Raw genomic sequence first — 27,936 nt, 5'->3', positions numbered from 1 at the left:
TCATTAATTGCATCCCCACAGACTTGAGATTGTGGCTTATATTGGCAATAAGTGAGATAAGAAATACTGAAAAGAGATATTCTCTTTTTACCTCAGAATTGGAGGTGATGTTGGAGGAGAGATTTGTGTGAATAAATCTAGCTTAAATTACAATTAGCCAATATTCATAAAATTCTGTTCTTGTTGGACTGTAATAAATTATCACACTGAAATTCAACTCTCTTCTAATCTTTTCTCAATGTTCATTAGGCTGAGATTTCCACCTCTGGTTTGCTTCCTTGCTTGACCTGCAGCAGTTGTATTATTAAAGTGGAATTTCTGCTAATTGGTTGTGGTGGTGGAGAGCTAGAAGGGACCTCTGGCATCATCTGATCCAATTAAATTCTAACTGCAAAAAGACCTGAATGAGAAGATCAGACTTCATGAGGCAATCTAAAAATAACTCAAAGATTATTATTTTTAGTATACATTTTACAGAGCTTTAAAGACAGTTGTTTCAGAGAGGGACAATTAAGAGTTCATTAGTTATACAAATAAGGCAGACCTCCTATTCATGCATGCTCATTATGCTAAAACTGTACATAATACAATATTAAAGAGTAGATAAGCCTTTGTAAACATATTTACCTGTGGAAAACACATTTGGTTAAAGTCAGACTAGTAGTCAACAAGGATAAGGAAAGTTTATACCCTGTGCTCTATATGACACCCTCTGGGCCAGACCCTACCTTTCTTCCCTCTGACAGATCTCTTCTTTGGGAGAGATAAGAGTTTTGGTGAACTAAATCCCACTGAAGTGTCTAACACTTACAGGGTATTACTCCACAATGGAATAAGCTGCTTATAGATTCAATGACTTTTAAGTCCTGGGAATGTCCAAAAGCTTTGGGGACTAGTGGGTAGCACAGAATTATAATGATCCTTTTGGAGTTTGAGGTTGATGACTATAAAGTACTGCTAACTCTAACTTATATGCTGTTCTTGAAGTCTTTCCTTTCCACCTTCTGCCTTATCCCACTACCATGGTCAGGTTCAGTCTCTCATCATCTTTAGCCCAGATAATTAAAATGGTCTCATAACAGGACTGCCCAGCCACAACCTGTGACTCAGCAAGTCCACTCCACATGACTCTTAGACCAACTTGTGTTTATAGCTTTTCATTTGTTTTCCATTAATTTCAATAGAAAGGCCAAGTTCTTGAGAGCATCATTGAAGGTCCTCTCAATTTGTCCCCTAAACCTCAGCTTACCGTCCAGCTTCACCTCTTTTCTATTCCAGTAGCCCTTGACTTTTCATTGTCCCTTAAACATAGATGATATGTTACATTTCTATGGCATTTATATGTTCTTCTTTTGATCTTAAATGTGCTTCTGCTCTAATCTCAATTCTTTTCTTTTTTCTGTTTTTTTTTTAAGCCTCAATTCTTTTCAACTAAATCCTAATCTTCCTTTATTTTTTAGAGATTTATTTATTTATTTGAGAGAGAGAGTGGGAGTGGGGGAGAGAGAGTTCCAAGCAGACTCCGAACTGAGCCTGGAGCCCAACATAGGGCTTGATCTCACAACCCTGAGATCACAACTGAGCCAAAATCAAGAGTCACATGTCCAACTGACTGTGCCATTCAGGGTCCCTGAGTCCTAATCTTCTTTTAAAACTCAGAAGGGGGCAGCCTGGGTGGCTCAGTGGTTTAGTGCTGCCTTCGGCTCAGGGCATGATCTTGGAGACTCAGGATCACGTCCCACATCGGGCTCCCTGCATGGAGCCTGCTTCTCCCTCTGCCTGTGTCTCTGCCTCTCTCTCTCTCTCTCTCTCAATCTGTGTCTCTCATGAATAAATAAATAAAATATTTTTAAAAAATTAAAAAAAAATTCAGAAGGGGTTTACCTCCTTCAGGAATCTACTCCCCAAACACACTTAAACACCCAATCTCCACTTACACAAGCCAGCACACATACTATCACATTTGGATTAGACACTGCCCCCTGCTCTCACCTGGTCTGTGCTTCCCTATTTGCACTTAATCCATGCATTACAGTTATATGCATGTATGTCCGTGTCTTCCTCAGTTTTAGTCTTGAATCTCCAACATCATATCTAAGCTAGAAGAGATACTAAAAAGTGTTTGATATTGCATAATTTATGATTCTTTCCAACCTGGAGATTACATGAATTTTTTGAAGTAAGATCTGCTAGAACAGCTGGTCACTAAAAATCCTCATAGTTCTATACCTACAAACTTGCCTGAAGTTACCTCTTTGAGTTTGTGTCACCAATTTATATTAGGTAGAGGAGAGACAGAACTGAGATTTGGGAGCATTTTATGTCTTCTTTATAATTGTAGCTCATATCCACAAATTCAAACTTGGACCTGGAATCCTAACAACGTCAACTACACAAAGTTATGGTATATATCAATATCTGTGTCATCTTATGCCAAACCACTTGCCTCTGCTCCTGAGACTATTTCCTCCATGTCTTTCCTCATTGGTTACATATCACAGGTCTGGGAACAAGCATTTGACACAAGGTAGGCCAATTGTGGTATTCCTGGCTGTGAATCCAGCTACAGATGGGTCACCAGTTGTAGCTGGGCCAATCACTTTCCTTCACTGGGATTGTATGTATTGAAATGAGACATGGTTGAAATCACTTTTTCTCTCGTGGGTAATTGCAAGGCATTAAAAAAACCTCAGAAACTGTTTGAAGCTATATAGAGGCAGAAGGAATGATATTGATGCAATGATAAGGATGTATTGTTTGTGGATGACTTTAAGAATCATTGAAATAAGTATGAGGCTAGATCCAATGAGGAAGCCAAGGTATAACTCTTCTGATAGCCACATCAGACTGGCACCAGTAGGATTGTGAGTAAGGCCTTCAGAAAGGTGTGATCCAACAGAAGCTCTTGGGTCAGGGTAATCCCGGGGTCCTGGGAGTGTTGGCAGATAATAAATGTCGGAACCAAGCAAATCACTGGTAGGCCTTAAACTGGAAATGGCCCCAGCAGACAGTGACCAATTGCAGGCTTGTCTCAGCTGAGGGTGGGGACTTGCTAAGGTCCAGGAAGAGGATGACAGTTGTTTGGGTGGGAAGGCCTGCTGATAATATAGTCTGGCAGTTGATAGAACCACATGGAGAAACACCAGGTTGGGCAGTATGTGGGCTCACTGCCAAGGACCCATTATATTATCAAGGTCTGTTACCTGCTTCAGCAGTTAATTTGGAAGGGTTTACAGCCTCCAACATCCACCCACGTCCTATGGAATTTTAAATGTTAAATATCTAGGCTTGTAGGGTAGTCACTATTTTGCCTGGTTAGTAACTGTGTTAGCTTCCATATTTATTTGGAACTCTCCATGCTGGAGTCAATGGAAAGGAAAGCAAAGTACTCTGAGAGTTCTGAATTTTCAAAATCAGATTCAATCTTTTATATCTTATGTGCTCTCAGGACTTAAATCTCAACAAATAGATTTTCAGCAGAAATCCTTACTGTCACTGTTAAAAAACTGGTTTATGATTTTTCCCAATTAAAATATGATTTAAAAAAAAAAAAGGTACAGAAAGAAAAAGGTAGTCCTGCCCAAAGTAATTATCATAAGCAAGTTAAGGTAATTAGCTCAGTTTGAAGTTTCAGCAAAGGTTACTTCAAAAGGGTTAGCTGTGCCAAAGCATTATAAATGAGAGTGTTATATCTAGAAGCAATTGGAAATTTTTTAGGTTTGAAAGGCAAAAGGCAGGAAAACCTGTGTGCAGTGGCTGTATCTATTTAAATCTAGCTTATGATTGCATATCTTATATAGTCTTGATTTCAGCATATTTTTATGTACTGCATATGGCCCAGCAAGGGGCCAACGCCCACACGGAAGACATTCTGCACCCTGGCCGCTCCCTCCCTAATTCAATCAGCCATAGGATCTTAGAGCTTCAATTTCCCCTACATTCCAGGAATCCTCTCTCCTCTCCTTCTCTGCTTTCCATGGAGACATTGTTCATCTTTATATGCCTAGTGCTTAGCAGAGTGAAGAGACTTCATAAACATTTGTTGATTGGATGAGAGAATGAGAGCAGGCTGTCCGCTGGAATATAACCAGCTCTGTGATGGGAATTAGGACCACTGAGCTCTATTCTTTACCATGAAACTGGCTAAAAGATCTTTATTTTAACCTCTCACACACTTGGTTTTCTTACCTACAAAACAAGTGGGTCAGTTTCTATTTCACAACAGTACCCTGCAGATCAAAAACCTTTTATATGCAACTAAGAGGTATTAAAAAATCATTACTGCTCTCTTTAGTGTATGACGTTCATAATTTTTTTTTAAAAATTCTCTTTTGCTGAGTATGATCGAATTCTGAAATTATTTTCTTTTCTTAGTCTTCTATGGTTAGAGATTGGCTCTAAAATTCTTGAAGGCAGGTACCACGTATCATTCAACTTTTATCTCAGCACCCAGAATTGTGGTTAGCACATGCTAGATGCACAGTACATATTTCATGAATGAAATAATGAATGTTGCTATCTAGTGACAGCCATTCAGAATTGCAGGCATAATGACAGAACTAAATCAAACACCTCAAGAGCATGACTGGAAAATAAACTGATCTAAGCGTGAGTCAGTACTACTTTTCTAAATATCAGTATTTAATAAACAATGAAATGAAACATGTTATATTTGTGCAAAAAAGGCTTTAGAAACTTTTGTAACCAAGAATTACTGCACTTAAGACTTTGACTGACAGTACATTATGTTGTGCTATCCCAAGGCTATATTGACAGCTAACCGGATAATGACACCTAGAATCCATGCAGTATACAGAACATAGCAAGTAATATAGTTCAGGAAATCTTCAATCAGATTGCTGTTGAGTGGGTGACGGGCACTGAGGGGGGCACTTGACGGGGTGAGCACTGGGTGTTGTTCTATATGTTGGCAAATTGAACACCAATAAAAAATAAATTTATTATTAAAAAAATAAAAAATATTGCTGTTTTCATAAATAAAAATCAAATATATTCATATTTATAAATTATTATTACTATTATTTTATTATATTAATTTGATCTTCATTGAATTCACTTTATAAATCTAATGTAGGAATTGGACACTTGTTCAGAAAATTTGGTCTGTGGAGGTAACTAGAAACCAACCAATTCTCAAAGGGTACCTTCTGGTTTGAATTATTCTTGCTTTCTTCATCAATCAAATCATTTACCATTGAACTCCAGTGACAAAATGTTATTGTGGAGATCACCTACCAGTCACAACACATTCAAGACCATTTGTTATTCTTATTTTGTATCCTCTTTGACAACCAGGCAACGTAGAGATTTCTTGAAGATCTCTCACTGAATCATAAAAATTTAGTTTTACATAAGATGTAAGATTGAATGATTCCAATTTAGTTCAAATCGGATGCAGTCTCATGCTTTCATAGTTCTGCTATGCTTTTTGGAACCTTTTCATGGAGATCTCAGATTACCTGTATGCTCCTTAACTGGTATTCAGTATTAAAGATTTCTTTTTGTTTCTACTGCATGCTAAGCTTGGCAAAGCAACTGTACTAGGTAAGCTTAGGTCAAGCATCGTATCACACACACATACACATAATCTCTCTCTCCCTCTCTCTCTCTCTCTCTCTCTCTGAAATAATAAAGGTTTTAATGAAATTTTTCAAAAGTAGTTTATTTCTCTCTCATGTAAAGGAAATCCAGAGATAGGCAACTCAAGGCTGATCCAGCATCTCCAGCAAGCTCATACTGCCTCCCTCCCTAGGAAGGCTGCCTTTGCTTCAGAAAGCAGGATGGATGGAAGGTAGGATGAAGGGACAAAAAGCCCATTCAAGCAGTCTTTTAAGGAGGTTTCTTGAGAGATGTCACAAGATATTTTACTTAAAACTTACCTTCCAGAACTTTATCACATAAGAAAGATGAGCTTTAAAAGTATCTGGAAGATAATAGCATTTATTTCAGGTAGACATGTGCCCAGTTAATCATCAAGAGTTCTTTTATCAAGGGGTGGGCACCAGGATGGTGCAGTGGTTGAGCATCTGACTCCTGATTTTGGCTCAGGTCATGATCTCAAGGTTGTAAGATCAAGCCCTGTGACAGGCTCCCTTGCTCAGTGCAGAGTCTGCTTACGAGTCTGTCTTCCTCTGCCCCTGCCACTCATGCTCACTTTCTCTCTAAAATAAATTAATTAATTTTAAAAAGTTATTTTTATAAGGGAAATCTAGAGATCAGATAGTGAGGTAGACAACTACCTACCACAGGGATTGAGTCAGCAAGTCAGGTAAATTTATTCATTTAGAGAAACATTGTGCTTATTTCAGCAGCACATATACTGGAGAAATATTAGTTTCTATTTTTATTATTCTGAGGATAACAGAGAAATTACTTGTAAAGCACCCACCCCCAGGATACATTGAATGAAGTTATTTAAAAGGAGTGGTATAAAAAGGGCAAAATAAATATCTTAGGCCTATCTTAATTTTGCAGGATTCTTTTTTTTTTAAGAGTTCATTTATTTATTCATGAGAGAGAGAGAGAGAGAGAGAGAGGCAGAGACACAGGCAGAGGGAGAAGCAGTCTCCATGCAGGGAGCCCGATGCAGGACTCGATCCCGGGACCCTAGGATCACCCCCGGGCCGAAGGCAGGTGCCAAACCACTGAGCCACCCAGGGATCTCCTTGCAGGATTCTTTATGCAAGTAGTATAGACTTATTGGGATAATCTTATGGACTGATATTTCTACCAAATAAGCATTTTAGGGATTTTAACAATATTTGGCCATTATTTAACCACTTGATATTATAGTAGCCTTATTTGATTTATACATAGACATATATGTAGCTATCTGGAGAGAGACGGATGTACACATAGATACAGGTAGTTCTGAGGTCCTGCTGTTATTAATGGAAGTTATAGAAGTAAATACTTTTATATTGAAAACCATACTCCATTGAGTTTGTTTTCCTCTTCTTCCCATTCTGTAATAATTTATTAAAGCAACAGAGAGTAAAATGCATTTTTAAATTAAGCAATTCAGAGCTTTACTAAATTATATACCTTATCAATTGCCAGTAGGTTTAGAATAAAATATTGGTTTTAAAGACTTCTGAATATGAAACTATTGTACTACAATATTTTAATGCATTGGCAAAAAAGAACAATTATTGAGCAAATGGAATGAACTGAAGAAAAAATTTTGCTGAGTTTTATTCTATTCATGTGTGCATTTTACTTTCAGCACTATAGTTGGAATAATTTTTCATAGCTTTAATTCATTGCATATGGATTATCATAAATAAATGGGATTTTTAGTATTCCCTTCTTTAATAAAAACATAAAAATGCTTTAGTTTCACTAACAAATTTTCATTATAAAAGGAGATGAACTCATTTTAAGTTTATTCTTTTGAAATTCTGGTCATTTTGTTCCCCAGAAAATTCTCTCTTCTAAAAATTTTACCTCTCACTTATATTTTATGTACTTCTTAAAAATTCTTTTGTCCACATGAAAAGTTTCTGCTAGTTGAAATATTCTGTAATTGTGCCTGAATCTTTTATAGGCATCAAATATCACAGTGGCCCTTTTTTTATTTTCCTACTTTATTAGGACTGGTGTTATTAAATTATTGCATAGAATATTCATAAATCCTTTGTATTATGCTGTTTTATAAAATGCATTTGTAAGTTGGTCACATCAGTAAAGTAGGGAAATATTGCAGTGGTATTCTTTTCATAGCTCTTATTTACCTCAAACATTATTTAATTGTGAAACCAGGCAAGATATCTGTAATAAGTTCCTGTATAGCAGTGCTGAGCCTAAAAATGTGTTGTAAATATTACTGTACCAATTACAATATTATGAGAATCTTTTTTTGCTTATGAAAAGCTATTTATGGAATGAAACATATTATCTCTGAGCCTGTTATAAACAACAGATTCATAGTATCATTAGGGCCACTACAAATACATTTAATATCTTAATTACAGAGTCTCATTTTGGTACAAATTTTCAGTCCATAATTTCGTTAAAAACTTTTTCCTTATCAGCAAGTGGTCAATATCTACCCATGGAGCCAAACTATAGACACTAATAGGCATTTACAAAGATTTGGGGAGAACAGAAAAACAGAGAAGGAAGCATGTCCTCCAGACAGGAAGCAATTCTCTTACCATTGGAGAGTCTTCTAATTCAATTCAATTCTGACACTAAATCCCTGGAGTTAGCCTCGAACTCCCAGGTTTAAGGGCTCAGTCCCACAAGACTGCCTTCACTTCAGATGCCAGTCACTAGTACCAGTTCCCTGAGTTATCCACACTTCCATCCAACTTGGGTGCAAAGTCAGGGATTTCCACAACCCCTTCCTTCAGGTTTAAATAAATGCTAGAGGTCTTAGAACTCAGGAAAACACTTAAGTTGCTATTACTAGTTTATCATAATTCAGGAACAGGGAAAGAGATGCATACAGCAAGGTTTTGGGGGAAGGGCATGGAGCTTCCAGAACTTCCAAGCCCTCTTCAGGTGCTCCCCCGACCGACCAAAGTACTACAGTGTGTTCATCAACCCAGAAGCTCTCTGAACCCCATCATGTAAGGATTTTTCATGGAGGTTTCCTTGTGTATGTATGATTAAATCACTGGCCATTGGTGATTAATCTCCAGCTCCAGTCCTTTCTTGGAGGTTCTAAGTGGGGCTGAAAAACTGAAACCCATTAATAGTGTTTAGGTCTTTCTGTGGACCAGCCCCCTTCTAAAAGCTATCTAGGTGCCCTCCAGCCACCAATCATCTCATTAGCATACAAAAGACACTCCAGAGATTCTAAAGGTTTTAAGAGCTGTGCAGAACCTGGGACAAAGACCAAGTATTTATTTTTTATTATACCACAAAGCATGAGTGATTTTTGTATTGAGGTAGCACCAGAAATGTACTACAGTAAATATCAGTAGGGGTAATTAAAAAGAATATTTAAAGCTTGCAATTCTTGTGAGTTTCTAATTCATAGAATTAAAAGATCTTTCAAAAACCATAGGCTTTAGATTTTCAGTACAAATTGCCCTGCCTATGCAACCACTTGCTTTGTTACAATATTATTAGTGGGGTAACTTTTTAGAAAAAAGTCATGTAGGAAAAGGCAACATTAATTTATTCACAAGTGAATAAAATCAGAGATCAATTCAATATACTTTTTCTACAACACATGAGAGACTAAATACTTTAGACTTTATAAACCATGTGGTCTCAACTACTCAACTTTGACATTACAGAACCAAACCAGTCAGACAACATGTAAACAAATGGGCTGGGCTTTATTCCAATAAAATTTTATTTACTAAAACAACTACGGGGCCCCCTGTGGTCCATGGCCTTAGTTTGCCTACTCCTGGACTAAACTGCGTAAAAAAGCATTCATCATAATATATTATTACGATGAATAATTTAAAAAATAATTTGCTTTAACAACCTTGGATTTTTGCCTATTGATTGTTGTATATAACAAGAAAACTGAATGTTTTTGTTTAGTATGAAGCTTACAGACAATTATTAAATACCATGAGAAGATAATTACTTCTGAAATTTTTTAGAATTTATGAAAAGTTCTGCAGTAGCTTCCTGAAAACAGAAAATTCTCTTTGCATACATATTTACCCAAATTGTGCTTTATAATCCAAAAATCAGCAGCTAAAATTAAAAAAAATTAACAGCATCAAAAATAAGTTATATTTATTTCTTTTCTTAAGAAAAATGCCCTTACAGCTTTAATTTAATAATGAAGAGGTGCTAATAAGAAATACTTCCATTATATTACAGATGGCCAATAGTCATATGAAAACATCCACTAATAAGCCACTTATAAGCCACTGTGAGATACCTGTCAGAATTGCCAGTATCAAAATAGTATGATAGTACTATTGTGGAAAATAGTATGAAGATTCCTTAAAATATACATTTTTTTTGTTTTTATAGATTTTATATATAATATGTATATTGCATATTTATGTATATTTTGTGTATATATGTATATGTATATATATATGATGGAATATTACTCAGCTATAGGAAAGATTAAGATCTTGTCATTTGTGGGACGTCTGGGTGGCTCGAGGGTCTGGGGATCAAGTCTTGCATGAGGCTTCCTTCCGGGACCCTGCTTCTCCCTCTGCCTATGTCTCTGTTCTCTCTTTCTCTGTCTTTCATGAATAAATAAATAAAATCTTAAAAAAAAGAGAGAGAGATCTTGTAATTTGCAACAACATGGATGGAACTAGAGAGTATAATGCTAGGTAGAAGAAGTCTCAGAGAGAAAAACAAATACCATGTGACTTCACTTACATGTGGAATCTAAAAAGCAAAACAAATCAACAGACCAAAAAAAAAGCATAAACAGACCCATAAATACAGAGAACAGACTGATGATTGCCAGAGAAGAGGGAGATGGGGAGATGGGCAAGATAGATGAAAGGGAGTGGGAGGTACAGGCTTCCAGTTAGGGCATGAATAAGCCACGGGGATAAAAGGTACAGCATGGGAATACAGTCAGTGCTGTTACAATATGGTGACAGGTGGTAGCCACATTTGTGAGTATAGCATAACTAAAGAGTCATCTAATCACTATGTTGTACACCTGAAACTAATGTCACATTGTACATCAACTATATTTCAATTAAACAATGAAATACTTTCATTACAGAGGAAGAATTTTGTGGGTGATATTTCCATAATAGTTCAACAAATGTGAGTGAGATAGCTTAATTCATTGATTTATTAAAGACTTTTTGAACCTCTTCAATATGAATAGGAAAAGATTTGGAATTATGTAACTATGCATGTCAATGACATATTATTTTTGCCCTGAAAATCTAAGTAATATTAACAGCTGTGTCTTTATAAAGATATTGATCACAGTTTTCATCTCTTCTGAAAAGGTGTTTCTATATTTTATTTTAAAAAATCACTTCACAAGTGCCTGGGTAGCTCAGTCAGTTAAATATCTGACTCTTGATTTTGGCTTAGGTCATGATCTCAGGGTCGTGAGATCAAGCTCTGCATTGGGCTCTTCACTCAACAGAGATTCTGCTTGAGATTCTCTCTCTCTCTCTCCCTCTTTCCCCACACATTCTTTCTATTTCTCTCTCTCTCTCAAATAAATCTTTAAAAAAAATGACTTCACAATTTTAAATACCTTTTTTGCAGTATTTTATTTTTCAAAAATACATTATCAGAGTAGACCTACTTTTTTCTTATTCTTCCCTCTAAGTAAAATTTTAAAACCATAGATATTTTTTAAAAATCCTAGATATTATATATAAAACAAGAAAAGTCTGAAATGTGAAGAGAAGATGATAGTTCAGCTAGGATCTAATGGCCTGAAGAACCTAAGAGTGAGTTCCCTAGGTTTTCTTTTTGCCTTATGTATCCCAGACTTGGAGGTAACTGGCAGCCCAGAAACCCCAATGGGAACATACAATAAAAGCCCCACCACAAGCCTAATCTCTCCATCAGCAGCACCCAGAAAGAGGCAGCCTAGAAAGACAGAAAACTTTTAGACAATAACAATTTGACTACATCCAAATACCAAAGAAAAAAATATGACCCTATCCTTGCACCTGCCAGCAAAGGTCAAGTGGAAGCCCGGACAAAACAGAAGAGCTGCAAAATATGTGGATCAAAACTATGGAAATGAAAGGAGAAATAGACAAATCCTCAATTATAGCTGGAGGCTCCAACATCCCTCCCATATCAATTATGGAGCAAGTAAACAGAAAGATCAACAAGGATACCGAACTGAACAACCAACTGAATCTAATCAACATTTCTTGAACATCTCATTCAACAACAGGAGAATATATAAAACCCCAAAATACTCCCCAATAAGCATGGCCAACTAATGTTTTACAAAGGTGTGAAAGCAATGCAGTGGAGGAAGGATAGTGTTTTCAATAAAGTAGTACTGAAGCAGTTGGATATCCATGGGCAAAGATATCAGCCTTAACCCCAACCTGACACCGTATCCAAAAATTAAGCCAAAATGGATCACAGGTTTAAATATCAAACATAAAACTAATAAATCTTTTAGAAGGAAATATAGGAGAAGTCTTCAGACTCTAGGGCTTGGAGAAGAGTTTGTAGGCATGACGGCAAAAGCAAAATCTGTAAGAAAAAAATAAAAAAATTGGACTCTGTTAAAATTTAAAAACTTTTTTCTCAGCTAAAAGACTCTGGTAAGAGGATGAAAAGACAAACTACAGGCTGAGAAAATATTTGCAACCTATATTTGATAAAGGATTTCAATCTAGAATACTATTGAATTCTTTATAGAATTCAATAGTAAAAACACAAACCATCCAATTAGAACATGAATAAAATAAACAAAAGAGACATTTCACTAAGGAAGATACACAAATGGCAACTAAGCCCATGAAAAGGTGTGTTTCCCTGGCCATTAGGTAATGTATGTTAAGATCACAATGAGATACCACTACTCACCTACTGAAACAACTAAAATAAAAAATAAGGACACCACCAAATGCTGACAAGGAGGGAGAGAAACTCTCCTACTCTGCTGGTGGGAATGTAATATAGTACAGCCATTCTGCAAAATACTTTGGCAGTATCTTTAAAAGTTGAACATATACTTATCAAATAACCCAGCATTCCCACTTGTGGGCATTTATCCCAGAGACATGAATACTAATGTCCACACAAAAGCCTGTATATAATTGTTCATAGCAGCTCTATCTGCAAAAGCCCAAACTGGAAATATACAAAATGACCTACAATAATAGGTCATGGGTAAACAAACTGTGGTATATCCACACTGTGAAATATTACTTAATAATAAAAAAAGGAATGTATTAGTATGCACAGAAGCCAGAATAGATTCCAAGGGCATTGTGCTGAGTAAAAAAAGTCCATCTCGAAAGGTCACATACTATACGATTCCATTTATATGACACTCTTGAAATGACAAAATTACAAAAATGGAGAACAGATTAGTGATTTCAGTAGCTATTAATGTGGGGATGAGGGCGGTGGGTGTGACTCTAAAGTAGTAGCACAAGGGAAATCTTTGTGATGATGGAGTAGTCTTGTACCTTGCTTGCCATACTGATTACATGATCCCTGCATGTGTTCAAATGACACAGAACTATACACACATTTTATACTAATGTCAATTTCCTGATTTTGATGTTGTATTATAGTCACCTAAGATGTAACCATGAGGGGGCAGGGGAAGTCTGGATGGAGGATACAGAAGACCTTTCTGTACTAGTTTTATGACTTTCTGTGAATCTCTAAATATTTCAAAATAAAAGTTTAAAGAGGAAAATATGTATACAGTGCAGTCCATTTTTTCAAAAAAAAGTACATTCCTTGCATTTTTTCAAGACTTTTATGACTCCAAATTTCTCAAATTAATAGCTTTTCTCTTCTCAACAGTTGACAAAACCAAATTATTTATATGCCAAAAGGTTACTGTTTGTTTATTGTTTCTTTCAATTAATAATAGAGTAAATAATGCTATAAATGTTATACTTGCCATGTCTTTAATAACTAATTTACAGTTGCTAATGGGTATCAAAAGATCAAGGACACCAAAATCATGATTTAATCAGAAACCTCATTTAACACATTAGTTGCAACCTCATTACTGACCTCACAAGCAGGCACTTTTGCTGGAGCTGCCAACAGGAAAACAAAATGTGACTAATTTTCTATTTTCTTCTATTTAAAAAATGAATTTTTTTTAATATTTTTATTTTTTTTTTTTTTAATTTTTATTTATTTATGATAGTTACAGAGAGAGAGAGAGGCAGAGACACAGGCAGAGGGAGAAGCAGGCTCCATGCACCGGGAGCCTGACGTGGGATTCGATCCCGGGTCTCCAGGATCGCGCCCTGGGCCAAAGGCAGGCACCAAACCGCTGCGCCACCCAGGGATCCCTATTTAAAAAATGAATTAATGAATATAAATATGTCCCAATTTGATATCTTAACAGCTTCCATAACACTTTGGAAACTCTATGCTTGAATAATTGGGCCATTGATTATTTCTGGAACATAAATTAAGCCCTCCAAATTAATCTTACTTGGACTTCGGAATTACAATAAAAAGGTTTCCAGATTACTTTTGGTTTACTTATTTCAAATTATCTCCTTTCCTAAATCTTTCTTTTTTGAAAGGCTTATTTATTAAGCTTCTGGACTCTGCCATTCTTTAATTATTAATAGCAGGACACCCAAATATGTCTCACATTCTGCTTTCATAATTTACTAAAACATAGTTAAAATGCAGATAGGGATATTTTAAAAGAGTTTCTTGAACTTCTTAGCAGTATTGTTTTTTTAAGAGTGGGAAAAGTCATAAAAAGAAAATCTCTTCCAAAAAGTATAAATACAGGTTTGTACCTGTTATTTGTAATTTTGAAATCCTAAACAAACAAACAAAAAACCAACTCTGGAAAGTGAAATGTTTTATATAACTGACTTGGTGGCAAGACTGAACTTCACTAAGGAAACCTGGGGCTTTTTTCTAGTCTGTATATAATCCATGACTGTTAATATTCACACCTTTACTGCAGAAATGTAAATGTACGTGTGCTCAGGATGCTGTCTATGGAAGTATCTTACAATATATGGTATACGTACAATATTCTCTCTCCAAAATCTTAATATTTTGACTTACGATATGGATGTGGCCCCAAGGGCTTGGGATGAGAATTATAGACCTGTCTTAGAAAAGTATACGGTAGATAGTTATATGGCACAAAAATAAAAAAATTATTTATCTGGCAAATGAGTCCAAAAGTACGATATTTCATGATACAAAATTTGAGAGGAGAACCAGAGAAGCACCAAGCTGACCTTCATTTAATTAATAAGAGAATTAGGGGGATGGGAGGCATTCAACAACTTGCCCAAGGTTACCCAGCTACAGTTGGAACCCAGGCAGTCTGACTTTAGAAATCATGCTTTTGAACCACAAAAATTTTGTTACCAAAAATCTATTCTGAATGGTTCCACTGTCACAGCAGAGTGAGACTGTGTCTCTGAGCTAAAAGCACCACATTTTGCAAAAGTTCATACCTTACAGGTAAAACTTTAGGCTCTAGCAAAGGGTCTCGCTGGCTCATACGTGAAATTGGAAGATCCTTTTTTTAAAGATTTTATTTTATTTTTTGAGAGAGAGAGAATGAGCAGGGAGAGCGGCAGAGGGAGAGGGAGAAGCAGAACCCCCACTGAGCAGGGAGCCTGATACGGGTCTCAATCCCAGGACCTGAGACCATGACCCGAACCAAAGGCAGACGCTTAACTGCCTGAGCCCCCTAGGCACCCCTGGAGGATCCTTTTAAGGGGAGAAAATGAACAGCCCCAATGAAAACACTATAGGAACTCATCTGTGGATTTCATGTGTGCCACAGTGAACTTCCAAGCAGCTATTCTGTGCCTTTTGAAAGAGCAGAAGATTAAGGATGACCAGATATTTAAGGAAAATGTCAAACATGAAACAGATATTCAATACAAAGGAATCTAAACAGGACCGAAGAAATGCAAAAAATAGAGAAAGTTATAACACACATATCATTAGTATCTTCGGTGATCAAGAGGAGAAAAACTATAGGAAAGCAAAATAGGACACTAAAATAGGGAGGTGGATGTGCTTTGGAGGGTAAGATAGAGCACCCAGAAATTAAAAATATGATAACTGAAAGTGAAAAGTGCAATAAATCTGAGGAAGGTGTAGTCAATGAAATTCCCCAGAGAGTAGTTCAAGAAAACAGAGATCAGAAAAACTGGAGATGTTATCCCAGAAGTTATTTCAGAATAGGCTTCCAGAAAGAGAAACAGATAAAATGGTGGAAAGGAAATGATCCATTTATGGCACAGTTTCAAGAAGTGATGAATGAGTCTCCAGATATGAAATAGCCTAAGGAGATGGAAAAACAATTTTTAAAAAATCCATGCACATTATGCAATTTTAGAATAGTAGTAGTAAAAAGAAAGTGGTAAGAACTTCTGATAATTATATGAAGATTTTCTAAGCATTTGAGGGGGGGTGTATAATGACAACACACATATGGAAAGATGGGAACTCATGGAAATTCCTAACACAAGTAAGTGTAAGAGAAACAAAAGGTGATCTTGCTTAACTCCACAGTAAGCAATGTCATGGTAATATAAATACTGATGACTGATTTAACCACCAATAAAGTTTGTCTATGGGATCCAAATTCCCAAATACTATAAGAGGAGCCCATAGATAATATGTAAATGTAATTTTTTTTAAAAAATAAAGGAATGTAATTGTATTACAGAGAAAGAGAAAGAAAGTTACTAAAACAGAGGTGCCTGAGTGATTCAGTAGGTTAAGGGTCTGACCAGCTCAAGTCATGATCTCAGGTTCCTGGGATCGAGTCCTACATTGGGCTCCAAGTACATCAGGGAGTCTGCTGGCCCCTCCCCCTCCCCCTGCCTGTGCTCTCTTTCTCTCTCAAATAAGTAAATAAAATCTTTTTTAAATAAAAAAGGTAATAAAATGGGACACCTGGGTGGCTCAGTGGTTAAGCATCTGCCTTCGGCTCAGGCATGATCTTGGGGTCCGGGATCAAGTCCTGCATCGGGCTCCTTGCAGGGACCCTGCTTCTCCCTCTGCCCATGTCTCTACCTCTCTCTCTCTCTCTCTCTCTCTCTGTGTCTCTCATGAATGAGTAAATAAAATCATTTTTTAAAAAATGTAATAAAACAATGTTTGAAGGAGCTGAAATGGTTACTTCTGGGAGTTAGCCAAATTAGAAAGTGAAAATTTTCTTCATTGTCCCATATATATAAGATAATCACTATATATACATTCAAAATTTTAAAATATAAAAATACAGTTTTCTCCTTGCAATCATTCTACTGGTATTGTTAATATTTGTCTTTTCATTTGTAGTATTATTATTAAGTTGACCATATATCATGAACATTTCACCTCACTCCATATGGACTTCTTCACACCTTTCAATCACTGTATCAGATTCATTCTCTGGGGTAACATTTTTTTGTCATTTGGATATTACGGTGCTTCTGATATTTTGCTATTAGCAACAATATATTGATAAACATCGTTATTGCATTTTTGTGCCCACATGTGCTGTATTTCTTCCGAGAGCATTGCTAGAAATATTGCTAGTTGAAAATTACATCTTTTCACAAAGGATTTCTCCATTTTCCAAAATGTGAACAAATGTAGACTCCTACAAATCATTCTATCTACACATAATGATAATATTGACTCTTTTGTGCAGTATTCTTTCTTTCTATGATTTTGTTGTGAGAGATGAAACCTGGAGAAAACATAATGTTAATAGAATAGAGGTTTTGCTTGCATTGTTCCTGAATTTAATGAGAACACCATGTTTTCTGAATAATTTTTTAAAAATGTTTATTTTGCTTCTCTCTGTTTTGTTAAGAAAAAGAAATATGCCAGTTCTACTTTGTGAAGAGTTTTAATAAAAATAAATGTTAAATTTTATTTAATATTTTGGCATTTATCAAGTTGTTTTCAGTAAACGTGTACTCACAGACAATAGATAAATTCTTTGCTGTTTAAACAGCAGAATAGTTCTTTATTTTTTTATTTTTTTAGTTTTTTAATTATGATTTTAGAGAGCATATCTGAATAATTGTGTTTTGTATAAATACATGGATTTCTAAAGTCAGAATCTGAATGATAGGTTTATCGTACTGGAAGAGGATTCCCTGAAGGTTTATAACTTTTTCTTATCTATTGAAATACACAAGACTACTTACTTGACTGATTCAGGGAATTATCTTTTTTTTTAAACATTATCCTTAAGAAGATTTGCAAAAAAGCATTTGTCATATAGTCATGGAGTTGTATTTGAAAGGTTTATAAGCCTTTTTCAATAAATGTACTTTTGTTTTTCTTTTTTAGAGGCACAGCAATTGCTGGCATAGTGTTTGGAATTGTCTTCATCATGGGAGTCATTGCTGGAATTGCCATATGTATCTGCATGTGTATGAAAAACAACCGTGGGACCCGGGTGGGTGTCATAAGGACCACCCACATCAATGCCATCTCTTCCTATCCTGGTAAGTAAGCACAATTGCTCACTCCTTCTGAAGAAAGAGTCAGATTCCTTAGTTATGCTTTACTCCTTGGAGAGAGGAAACATTAAAGACTTTCACTGCAATCATCTCCAAGAATGTAGGGCATTTCTAAATTAACGTAGATTGAAGCTCTACATTAGAGCTTTTGATGGAGATTACTTAAATCTAAGTAATAAAATCTACTCACATTTGAAGGTATTCATATTTTTAATGCTTGTCTTACTGACTAAAATTCCCAATCAGCCAAAGAGAAATAAATAGTTCATACCCACTGTGTCTACCTGCCAGAGTTCTGAGAAATAATTATAGAGAAAGTGTAAGTGACATGTCTTAACAAACTGGCATCTGATTTAGTAGGTATGTACGTCTTAAGAAAAATGATTGAATAAGGTTTTTATGTGTCCTCTTTATGCAAAGAAAACAGTTTTAACATAATCTGAAAATTCTCAACAAAAAGCAAAGGTAATGCATTAATAATTTGACAGATAATTGTTGAGAATCTACTAGTTCTACATATAAATATATTGAATACATATGACTTCATAAACAAAATACTGCATTTTGTATTATGTCATTACTCAGTAGTGCTTTCTAAGTCAGTACCATTTGACGTCTAAAAAGAGGTCAAGTTTTAAATCTAACGCATTCTTAGAAAGATAATTTCTTATCCACGGTCATGTCCTTTCTCAGCTCCTATTATAAAGAGCACAACTTCCACATGCAATCTGCCCTGTGTATCAATTCCTTAATAACTTCCTTTCCCTTTTAACTTTTCCCCTATCATCTTCAACTTGAGGGAGCAAATTTCAGATGAATGTGAATATGGTCATTTCTCCTGTTCCTCTTTTGTCAGCTATTTTCTCCAATATCATCATGTTGGAGTGCCTCGAGGCTCAGTCTTATGTCTTTTTCTAGCCTGTATCTACACTTATTCCTTTGGTTATATCATTTGGCCTCCTGGTAAAAAATAGTATTTATATGCTATTACCTCCTAAAGTTATGAATCTCCATTCCAAACCTCCTTCCAGAATTTCGGATTCATTTGATCCCACCACCTACTGGACATTTTGGCTTGGATGTCTCATAGCCATCTCAAGTTGAACACGTTCAATGTTGTACTTCTGATCATCCCTCGCAAACCTCCTCTGCTCACAGCCCACAGCCTTTATCCTTTCAACTGATGGCATCTCTGGACTTGCAGAAGCTCAGGCCAAAAACCTTTGAGTCATCCTTGACTCCTGCCTCTATCAAACCTACATGCAACCTACTAGGAAAACTTCCAGTTCCATCTTCAAAATATATGCAGTGTCTGACTGCTCACAGTCCCCACTGCTCCTTCCCTGGTAGGAGCCATCCTCAGCTCTCACGTGCATTGCTGTGATAACATCCTAGCTGTTTTTCCAGCATTCACTTTTGGCCCCCAGGGGTCTATTCTAAATCCAGTGGCCAACTTGAACCTTTTAAAGTAGATGTCAAATTATATCATTCTTCTGTTCAAAATCTCCCAGTGGTTTTCCATTTTCTCCAAAGAAGAGTCAAAGCTAGTGGTTCCTCATTTAATCCAGAGTAAAAGGCAAATTCCTGACCAGGGCCTGCAAGGCAATGCATGATTAGCCTCTCTTTTTATTTATCTGACCTTATTCCCTTGTCTACTCTCTCTTGCCACTCTGGCTCCAGTCACACTCTTCCATGAACACAGAAATACTCCATGTGCTGGTGAACACAACAGGGCACCCTCTCATCTTAGGGCTTTGCCTAGAACATGGACTCTCTCACTTAATTCAACTTTTTGATCAAAGATCACCTCCTGAATGAGGACTGCTCTGTTCTATTTAAGATTGTCTTATGTCCCTCCCCATTGTGGCCTCCTTATTCTGTTCTGTTTTTCTTTCCAGAGTGCTTTTAATCTTCTAAGATACCATATTGTTTATCTAATTGTGATATTTATTGTTTATTGCCCATCTTCTAGAATATTAGCTCCAGAAGGCAGGGATCATTGTCTATTCTGTTCATCACTCAATCCCAAGTGTAATACCAGGACTGGTACATAATGGGCACTCAGCAGACATAGCTGAACAAGTGAAGAACACAACTCATGACAAGATCTCATTTAGTTATGTATCAAAACCTAGAGAATTTACCTTAAATTCCACCCGGAATATATAGTTTTTACTCACTACAAAAGCAATTTACAATTTTCAATCTTTCCAACTTACTAAAAATATTGTTGGGGTTAGTGTAATGATGTTAGAACTAGAGCATAAGGAAAAAATAGGGGGAATTATTTTTTATCCTTATTTTTTATCCTTTTTTTATCCTCCCCATTTTAACCTGGTTAACCCCTAACTCAAGAGAACAGAGAGTCAGATAGAGACATTAATTGGAGAGAAGGCAAGGAGAAGCCCTCTGTAGTTAATATTCCAGTTATACTTTTGCTCGATCAAAAAAGTTTAGTTAAAATTAAACATTAAACATTTTAAAACATTAAAAAATATTTTTTCTAAAATTAGAATAGAAGATATAAAATATTTTAATGTGAGAGCTTGTGTTTTCCTGGGCTTGGAGTTTCTATTTCATGCATGGAAGCATGTTTTTAAAACTTTAACGTGGCATCATTTATACTGGCAGATCACAGCAGCATGTTGCATTTTCAGTAAATGCATTGTTCTGGGAACTGAATAATGTGAGAAACATAATAAACCTTATGGTGGAAGCATTTTTACTACAAAAAGGCTAGCTCTTCAAAGAGCATAATGTGCTTGATTACTTCCATTTCCTTCTCAAAGTTACTAATTAAACTTTTACTTAAAAGATAGGAAAAAAACACAGAGTAGTATTGAATGCTTTACCAAAGTCTTTCATCTGTAGAAATATAAAATATTTTTACCTACATTAATTAATTAACCTTGTGATAAATGAGATAGCAACCCAATTTATTGTATAGTCCTTCAGCCTTGGGGCCACATACGTGAGTAGAAAATAATTTAGCCAAGGTCATCTTATTCCTTGGTGAAAGCCTTGGTGAAATTGCTCAGTGGGGATGCCTACAATGAATATTATTACTGTGCACTGGGGAGGAGATTACCGAGAAAAGGTGATTTGCTACACATGATCATTTGTTGGACAGTGACTTTCCAAAATAGTTTTTTTCCCTGCCATGCTGGTAGAATGAACAGTGTCTTGTTTAATTACAATTGTTTTAAAAACTGTTAGTGTGAAAATAAAAATTATTTGTCAAGTCTTATACTTCCACTACTTTCCAGAATTTCACTGTAAACAAAGGAAACTGAATATGTTAACCCTTTTTTTAAAAATAGGTTTGGTTGATACACACTTGAAAGAAAAACAATACAGAAAGAGTATAACAGAAGACTTGGCCAAAAAAAAAAAAAAAAAAAAATCAAATGACAACAAAAGGAAAACAAGAGATTTCAATGCTATCAGGACATTTGTAACCTAAAGTACATTATTGAACCCCCTGGTGATTGATAGATAGATAGATAGATAGATAGATAGATAGATTGATTTAGGTAAACCAAGGAGAAAGAGGGGAGGATCTTGGGAACAGAAAAATGAGAAAGGATGCATGTAGAAAGGAGTTGTGAAATTGGAAAAATTATCTTTTTAAAACATAAGAAAAGTTTGGGACAAGTGTCATTAATGGATGCTAAATCTGGGGGGAGAGGCTGTAGTGGAGCAAGACATTTGCATGGTCTTAAAGTGTCTACCCTCAGGCTTGTTGCTCGTTAGAAGGGGAAAAATAGTAACTACACAGTGGAAAAACCAGACATCTTGACCAGGCAGTAAAGATTAATATCACCAAAAAAGGACAGGTAGACATTTTGCACCTTTCGGCATTAATTACTCTGAGGATGGCACAACTTCATGTGTGGAGGATTCTGACTGAAAATTCACACCCTGAATCTAAACATGAGAAAGTCTGACATGGGACACCTGGGTGGCTCAAGGTTGGGTGCCTGCCTTCAGCTCAGGTCATAATCCCAGGATCCAGGATCGAGTCCTGAATCAGGCTCCCTGTGGGGAGCTTGCTTTTCCCTCTGCCTGTGTCTCTCTGCCTCTCTCAGTCTGTGTCTCTCATGAATAAATAAATAAATAAATAAATAAATAAATAAATAAATAAATAAATAAATCGAAAGAAAGAAGAAAGAAAGAAAGAAAGAAAGAAAGAAAGAAAGAAAGAAAGAAAGAAAGAAAGAAAGAAAGAAAAGAAAGAAAGAAAAGGTCTGACAAATCCAGGTTAAGGAACATTTTATAAAATAACTGACTTGTAGTCTTTAAAATCTCATGGAAATATTTCATCAGGAAATCAAAACTGTAGGGGCACCTGGGTGGCTCAGTCAGTTGAACATCCAACTCTTGATTTTTGGCTCTGGTCATGATCTCATGGATTGTGGGGCCTCAATGAGGAGTCTGCTCAAAGATTCTCTTTCTCCTTCCCCCCACCCACTCATGCACATATGTGCAATCTCTGTCATTATTTACTTTCTGAATAAGTAAATCTTTAAAAAAAGAAATAAAAACTCTGCATCATTGAATTCACCTTATTATTCACTGCCTCATTAGTATATGTACTGAACATGGAAAGCCTTCATGTACTCATCAAAGGATTTGATGATATGAGGACATGCTCTTCTGATTGTGCCTATATTTTTAGTGAAATTAGAAGCAAGTCTTCTGCTGAAAGTGGGTTGAGGAGATTCTCGTAAGTAAGGAATCTCAGAGAATGGATGGGTGGTAGAATACCTAAAGGAATGCATAATTTCCAAGCAACGCCAGGACTCTCCACACTTAAGAATATAGTCATTCATTGAAAGTGAGATCAATCAATATGATTGTGCATTTTTCTCTAGCCACATGAAGCTCCTAGATACAAATCTGAGAGAGCCAAAATGTTGAATTTAATCAAGATTGGAGTTTTGTCAGGCAATGGAGGGAAAAGGAGATAAGAAAGTTGATGATAAATGCACAGAAATTATTTTAGTGATGGACCATAAATCTAAGCTGAATAAAGAAAGACATGAAGAGGTGACATCAGTTTAAATTAACTTTTTAAAATGTCATCAGTAAAATTGGAAATCTAGGTGAGATTCAAGATACATTTGAATGTGTATTCTAGAGAGATAGAGTGGTAGTCAGATTTACATAGGTACAAGGGTAAGAAAAAAATTTTTGAAGGCAAAAAAGCTCCAGGTGTTCAAAAAATGATTAAAGAAAACAATTTAGGTGATACAGACAAACTGTTTAACGCTTCACAGAGCAGATGGTCTTTGTGCAGAGAACTGCAAAATAGGTGGAAGGCAAAGAGCTTTTATAGGATAAAGAATAAAAAAAAAAAGAGAAAAATAGAAAGTACCTGATTTGCTGGGGCCACATAGATAACCTTGTTTGGGGGGAGAAGAAACAGGTAAGCATAGAGCTCAGAGTTGGCTTGACGTTTGGGGATTAGATGACTGGATATTGTTTCCCATCAAGTGGAACTTCCCAGGGAAATGAAAGATTTGTTTTTTTTTTAAAGATTTATTTATTTATTAATTAGAGCACACACACAGAGAGAGAGAGAGAGAGAGAGAGAGAGGTGGAGATATAGGCAGGAGAAGTAGGCCTCCCACAGGGAGCCCGATGCAGGACTCGATTTCATATCCCAGGATCATGTCCTGAGCCAGAGGCAGATGCTCAACCATGTCCTGAGCCAGAGGCAGATGCTCAACCACTGAGCCACCTAGGCATCCCGTGGGACATGAAAGTTATCTAAGTTTTGATTTGCTTCTGTGGCACCCTGGCTAGGAGCAAGCTCCATCTTGAGGCTAGACACTCCAACATATGAATGCTGAAATCATCAAGAATGCTAATAGAAATCGTGTTGCAGAGAAAGACAATGGGCCTCATGCTAAATCGTCAATGAATGAGAGTCTAGGGCAGAGTGGACCACAGGTATTAATAAGAAGTAGAAAGTAGGATAATCTCATGGTGTGTGCTACAGAACAGCTCAGGTTTTTAAGGAGAGAACATGGACCATGGTTTAAAAAGTGAGAATCCCAGAGAATACCCAGTGTACCTTCTGGCCCTATAGGATGTAGAGTGTGGGAGAAAATGAATACCTGTGATTTAATACTGCTAGAGGGGAAGCTGCCCTCTCTGGGAAAGTCTGACTTTAATTAAAATAGAAAAGTGTGGTGAATGTCCACTTCTGTTCCCTGACACAACTATCTCATGCATTCTTCTCTCTTCTCAAAGCTCAAAAAACCCCTTATTTTTCTCACTTTCAGCAGATCTCATTTCTCTGGAAAACAGACACAATTAGAAGAGGATTTCCTCATATTCTGAGCTAGACTCACATGTAAAGGGATGGAAAGGTGAGATTACAAAGAGCTCTCCTAACAGTGGACTTTGTGGTCTCCTGAGCACAGTGAAAGGAGGTGGGGAAAGTTTAGATAATTAATTAGATTTGATGTGTAAAGCCCTCCAGAATTAGAGGTCATGATGAAAGATGTTCTAGGAGCTTGTCTTTCTCATGGTAACAGAGGAATGTAAAATATGACACTACTTCTCTTGAAGCTCTCTGAGAGGAAGGGGAATGATAGCTTCTAATAATATCATCCTTTTGAGAACACGTTAGGCCACTGTTGAGAAATGTGCAGGATTGGGTCTGTCTGGTGGGGATGGAGGCAGTGGAGGTCCAGCTGGGAGCTCTGTGGGCTTCTGCTCTGAGTAAGGTTCGGGCAAATTGTGAGTAGTGAGGTTTGTGAGAGGGTGGAGAAGGTTTGTTCATAGCAATAACATTAGGAGTTGTCTTTAAAAATGTCATATACTATATTTGCCTGGATGGCTTAGAAAGTTGAGCATGTGACTCTTGGTTTCAGCTCAAGGTACAATCTCATGGGTCATGGGATCAAGCCCCATGTGGGCCTCCACCTTTTTCATGGAGTCGGCTTGAAGATTCTCTCCCTCTGCCCCTTCTCCCACTTATTCTCTCTCTCTCTCTCTAAAATAAATAAATCTTTTAAAATGTCATAAGTGAATGCTAAGATGTATTAAAAGATAAATTGAGGTATACTAGAAATTTTAAGTGTTTATTTGAGCAAAAATTGATTTGAATCAGACAGCACCAAACTGGAAGTGGTTAGGAGTACCCCTCCTTATATAGCGAAAATGTGGAAGCAAAGAAAGGAAATTATTTCACTGGCTATAGCTTAAAACCTAGTTGGCTGTTTTGATTGATTGTCCTTAGTGTTTTGATTTCATGTTTGAAGCATTTACAGACTTACATTTTAGTTTGCTTACCATGACAACATGTTGTGCACTTTGAACTTACACTATGTTATAGGTCAATTATTTCTCAGTTAAAAAATATTTTTAAAGCATGTTTTTAAAAATGTCATGAGATTCACGTGTCCTAGTATATACTAAAACCATTTAAAATAAAAAATAATTAAAATGAGGTGTTAATGGTACAAAAAGATGTAGCTTGGTCATTGGAACAGAACAAGTTCATTAAAATTTTACAAACTTAAGGAGAGATAACAAAACAATGTGAAAAATGAGGATTAAGAAGCCATATGGATAATTTGGCTTGACCAAAATTTAAAACTTAGGAAAAATAAACTTTGACACAAAAATATATCAAGTAAAATAATATACATAAGGAAGCTATAAATATATAATTTAAATGGAAAAACTCAGAAATAGTTTGGTTATATATCAGATATCCAAAAGAGAAGGCAAATTTTTAAGTTTAACAACAGAGAAGAGATCAAAAAGATGAAGAAGCATATATTTTGTTATATACAAGTTTTAAGTTTTGGTATGTCAATAAGGTAAAAATAATATAATTAACCATTTTGACACTTATTTTTAGAAAGATACCTAGAAAAGATACATAGATTTGTATACTTGTTTATATCTTATCTTAATTATACCTTGATTCTAATTAAGATTTCAGTTTTTAGATTACCAGTCCAAAACAAGCAACAATCACCCAGTATAAACTACAAACAGTAGGGGGACCTGGTGGTTCAGCCAGTTAAGCATCTGACTCTTGGTTTTGGCTCAGATCATGATCCCAGGGTTGTGAGATCAAGCCCCGAGTCAGTTCCATGCTCAGTGCAATCTGCTTGACCCTCTCCCCTATTCAACTCTCTCTTTCAAATAAACAAAATAAATCTTTAAAAGAAATATAAACTACAGACAGTAAACAAGTTGTAGATCAATGTCAAATCTAGCTACTACCAAAGAAATGTAAAATAAAGAGCTATTTTTTCTATTAAATTACCAAAATGTTAAATGATGATAACCACTTAGTTGATTCCTGGAATTTTAATCAAAAGGAATAATTCAAAATAATTTTTAAAAGTCTATGTGTAGAAGGATATTCATCTCTCCCTTATTTATGATAAAAAAATTGTTAATCTCAAAATAAGTGAACAATCAGTAGAATAATATGCAGCCATTAACAATAAAGTTTATGAAGAATATGTAGCAGAAAAAGAAAAACTATAATACAAAGTATAAAAACATATAGTCATTTTACATGACTACAAGATATAAAAATCACAAATGATTAGAAGAGACTATATATATTATTTATTAAAGTATAATGACAGAATTATGGATGATTTTTCTCTGTTTCCAAATTTTTAAAAATAATGTGGTAGGGGGATCCCTGGGTGGCTCAGTGGTTTGGCGCCTACCTTTGGCCCAGGGCGCGATCCTGGAGTCCCAGGATCGAGTCCCACGTCGGGCTCCCAGCATGGAGCCTGCTTCTCTCTCCTCCTGTGTCTCTGCCTCTCTCTGTGTGTGTATCTATCATAAATAAATCTTAAAAAAATAAAAAAATAAATAAAATAAGTGTTAAAAAAAATAATGTGGTAGGTTTTGATAATGCTGTGCATCTCCCCCTTTGATTCGGAGATGTTGACCTGAGCGAGTGAAAAACATTAAATTTCTTCTATGGAATTTCATACCATCCATAAATTCTGAAATATTGTAGAAAACTATGACATTGAAGATGAATGGCATATTTGCTGTACTTAAATCAGAGAGTTGGAATATTGATGATGAAAGATTTCAAAGGCACCATATCTCCAGCTGCATCCATACATCTTTGAAAGATGATTTGACCTTTAAGAAAGAACAAAACCTCTTAGAGTTAATCAGGAATTTTCTAAAATTGATACCTTGAAAAGTTTACTTCCTAGTGAAACCTTATTATCTGCAGGAAAGAAGGACAGCACAGTCCACAGCTACACAAGTCTTATTTCAAAATGTCTTCCAGTAGCTGCTATGATAAAGGGTGTGCTATGTTTATTTCATGATGGATAGTCCTCAAAATATTGTTCTTCTGCATTATATTATCACTTTATCAAACTTCAAAGGCTATATAAGAAGGTTATATGAATGTAATCATATCTTAAATTTGCATGTTCACCATGCAGCTGTATAAACCATAGGGAATCTCACTGAAGTGTCCTCTAGCAGTTTTAATGCAGAAAGCAAAATATAAACGCTTTGTTACCGAAGCATAAAGAGACTCCACGGCTTCATGACAGAGAATGGTGCAGAGTCAATCTGATTCTACAGAATTCTACAGAATCATTCAGTGTGTGCTCCACAAGTAGGAGGTAGGGAAAACCTTCAACATAAAAACAGCTTAGAACCACACGATTACAAGAAACAGTTCAATGGGTATCCAGCTGTAACTTTCTATTTTACATGGAGCCTGTATTTGTTGGCTTGGATGAAGTATATTATAAATCTTAGTTCTCCTGGATATAATGAAGCAGAGGAGTGGGTGTAATGCAGA

General features: G+C 36.0%; 1 protein-coding gene and 1 long non-coding RNA gene across 10 annotated transcripts in view; one reads left to right on the top strand and one right to left on the bottom strand.

Annotated features, from left to right (window-relative positions):
• LOC140621525 (uncharacterized) overlaps window positions 1–27,936 on the bottom strand; it is a 461,525-nt gene that overhangs the window by 157,744 nt on the left and 275,845 nt on the right. For 2 of the 9 annotated variants that reach the window (XR_012021267.1, XR_012021262.1), the window contains exon 5: window positions 26,825–26,951. The exons of the other annotated variants lie outside the window; for them this stretch is intronic. This is a non-coding gene — a long non-coding RNA (uncharacterized lncRNA). The remainder of the gene's footprint in view (window positions 1–26,824; window positions 26,952–27,936) is intronic. 9 annotated transcript variants of the gene reach the window in all.
• The window catches only part of CYYR1 (cysteine and tyrosine rich 1), a 106,474-nt gene that overhangs the window by 70,304 nt on the left and 8,234 nt on the right, over window positions 1–27,936 (top strand). The window contains exon 3 of the mRNA XM_072806646.1: window positions 17,941–18,098. Within this exon, the coding sequence (XP_072662747.1) occupies window positions 17,941–18,098 (158 nt within the window). The remainder of the gene's footprint in view (window positions 1–17,940; window positions 18,099–27,936) is intronic.

This window comes from Canis lupus, chromosome 30 (assembly GCF_048164855.1).
Source record: "Canis lupus baileyi chromosome 30, mCanLup2.hap1, whole genome shotgun sequence".
In the NCBI taxonomy this organism is placed as follows: Eukaryota; Metazoa; Chordata; class Mammalia; order Carnivora; family Canidae; genus Canis; species Canis lupus.
Note: the sequence above shows the minus strand (reverse complement) of the source record. Positions and strands in the feature narration are given on the sequence as shown.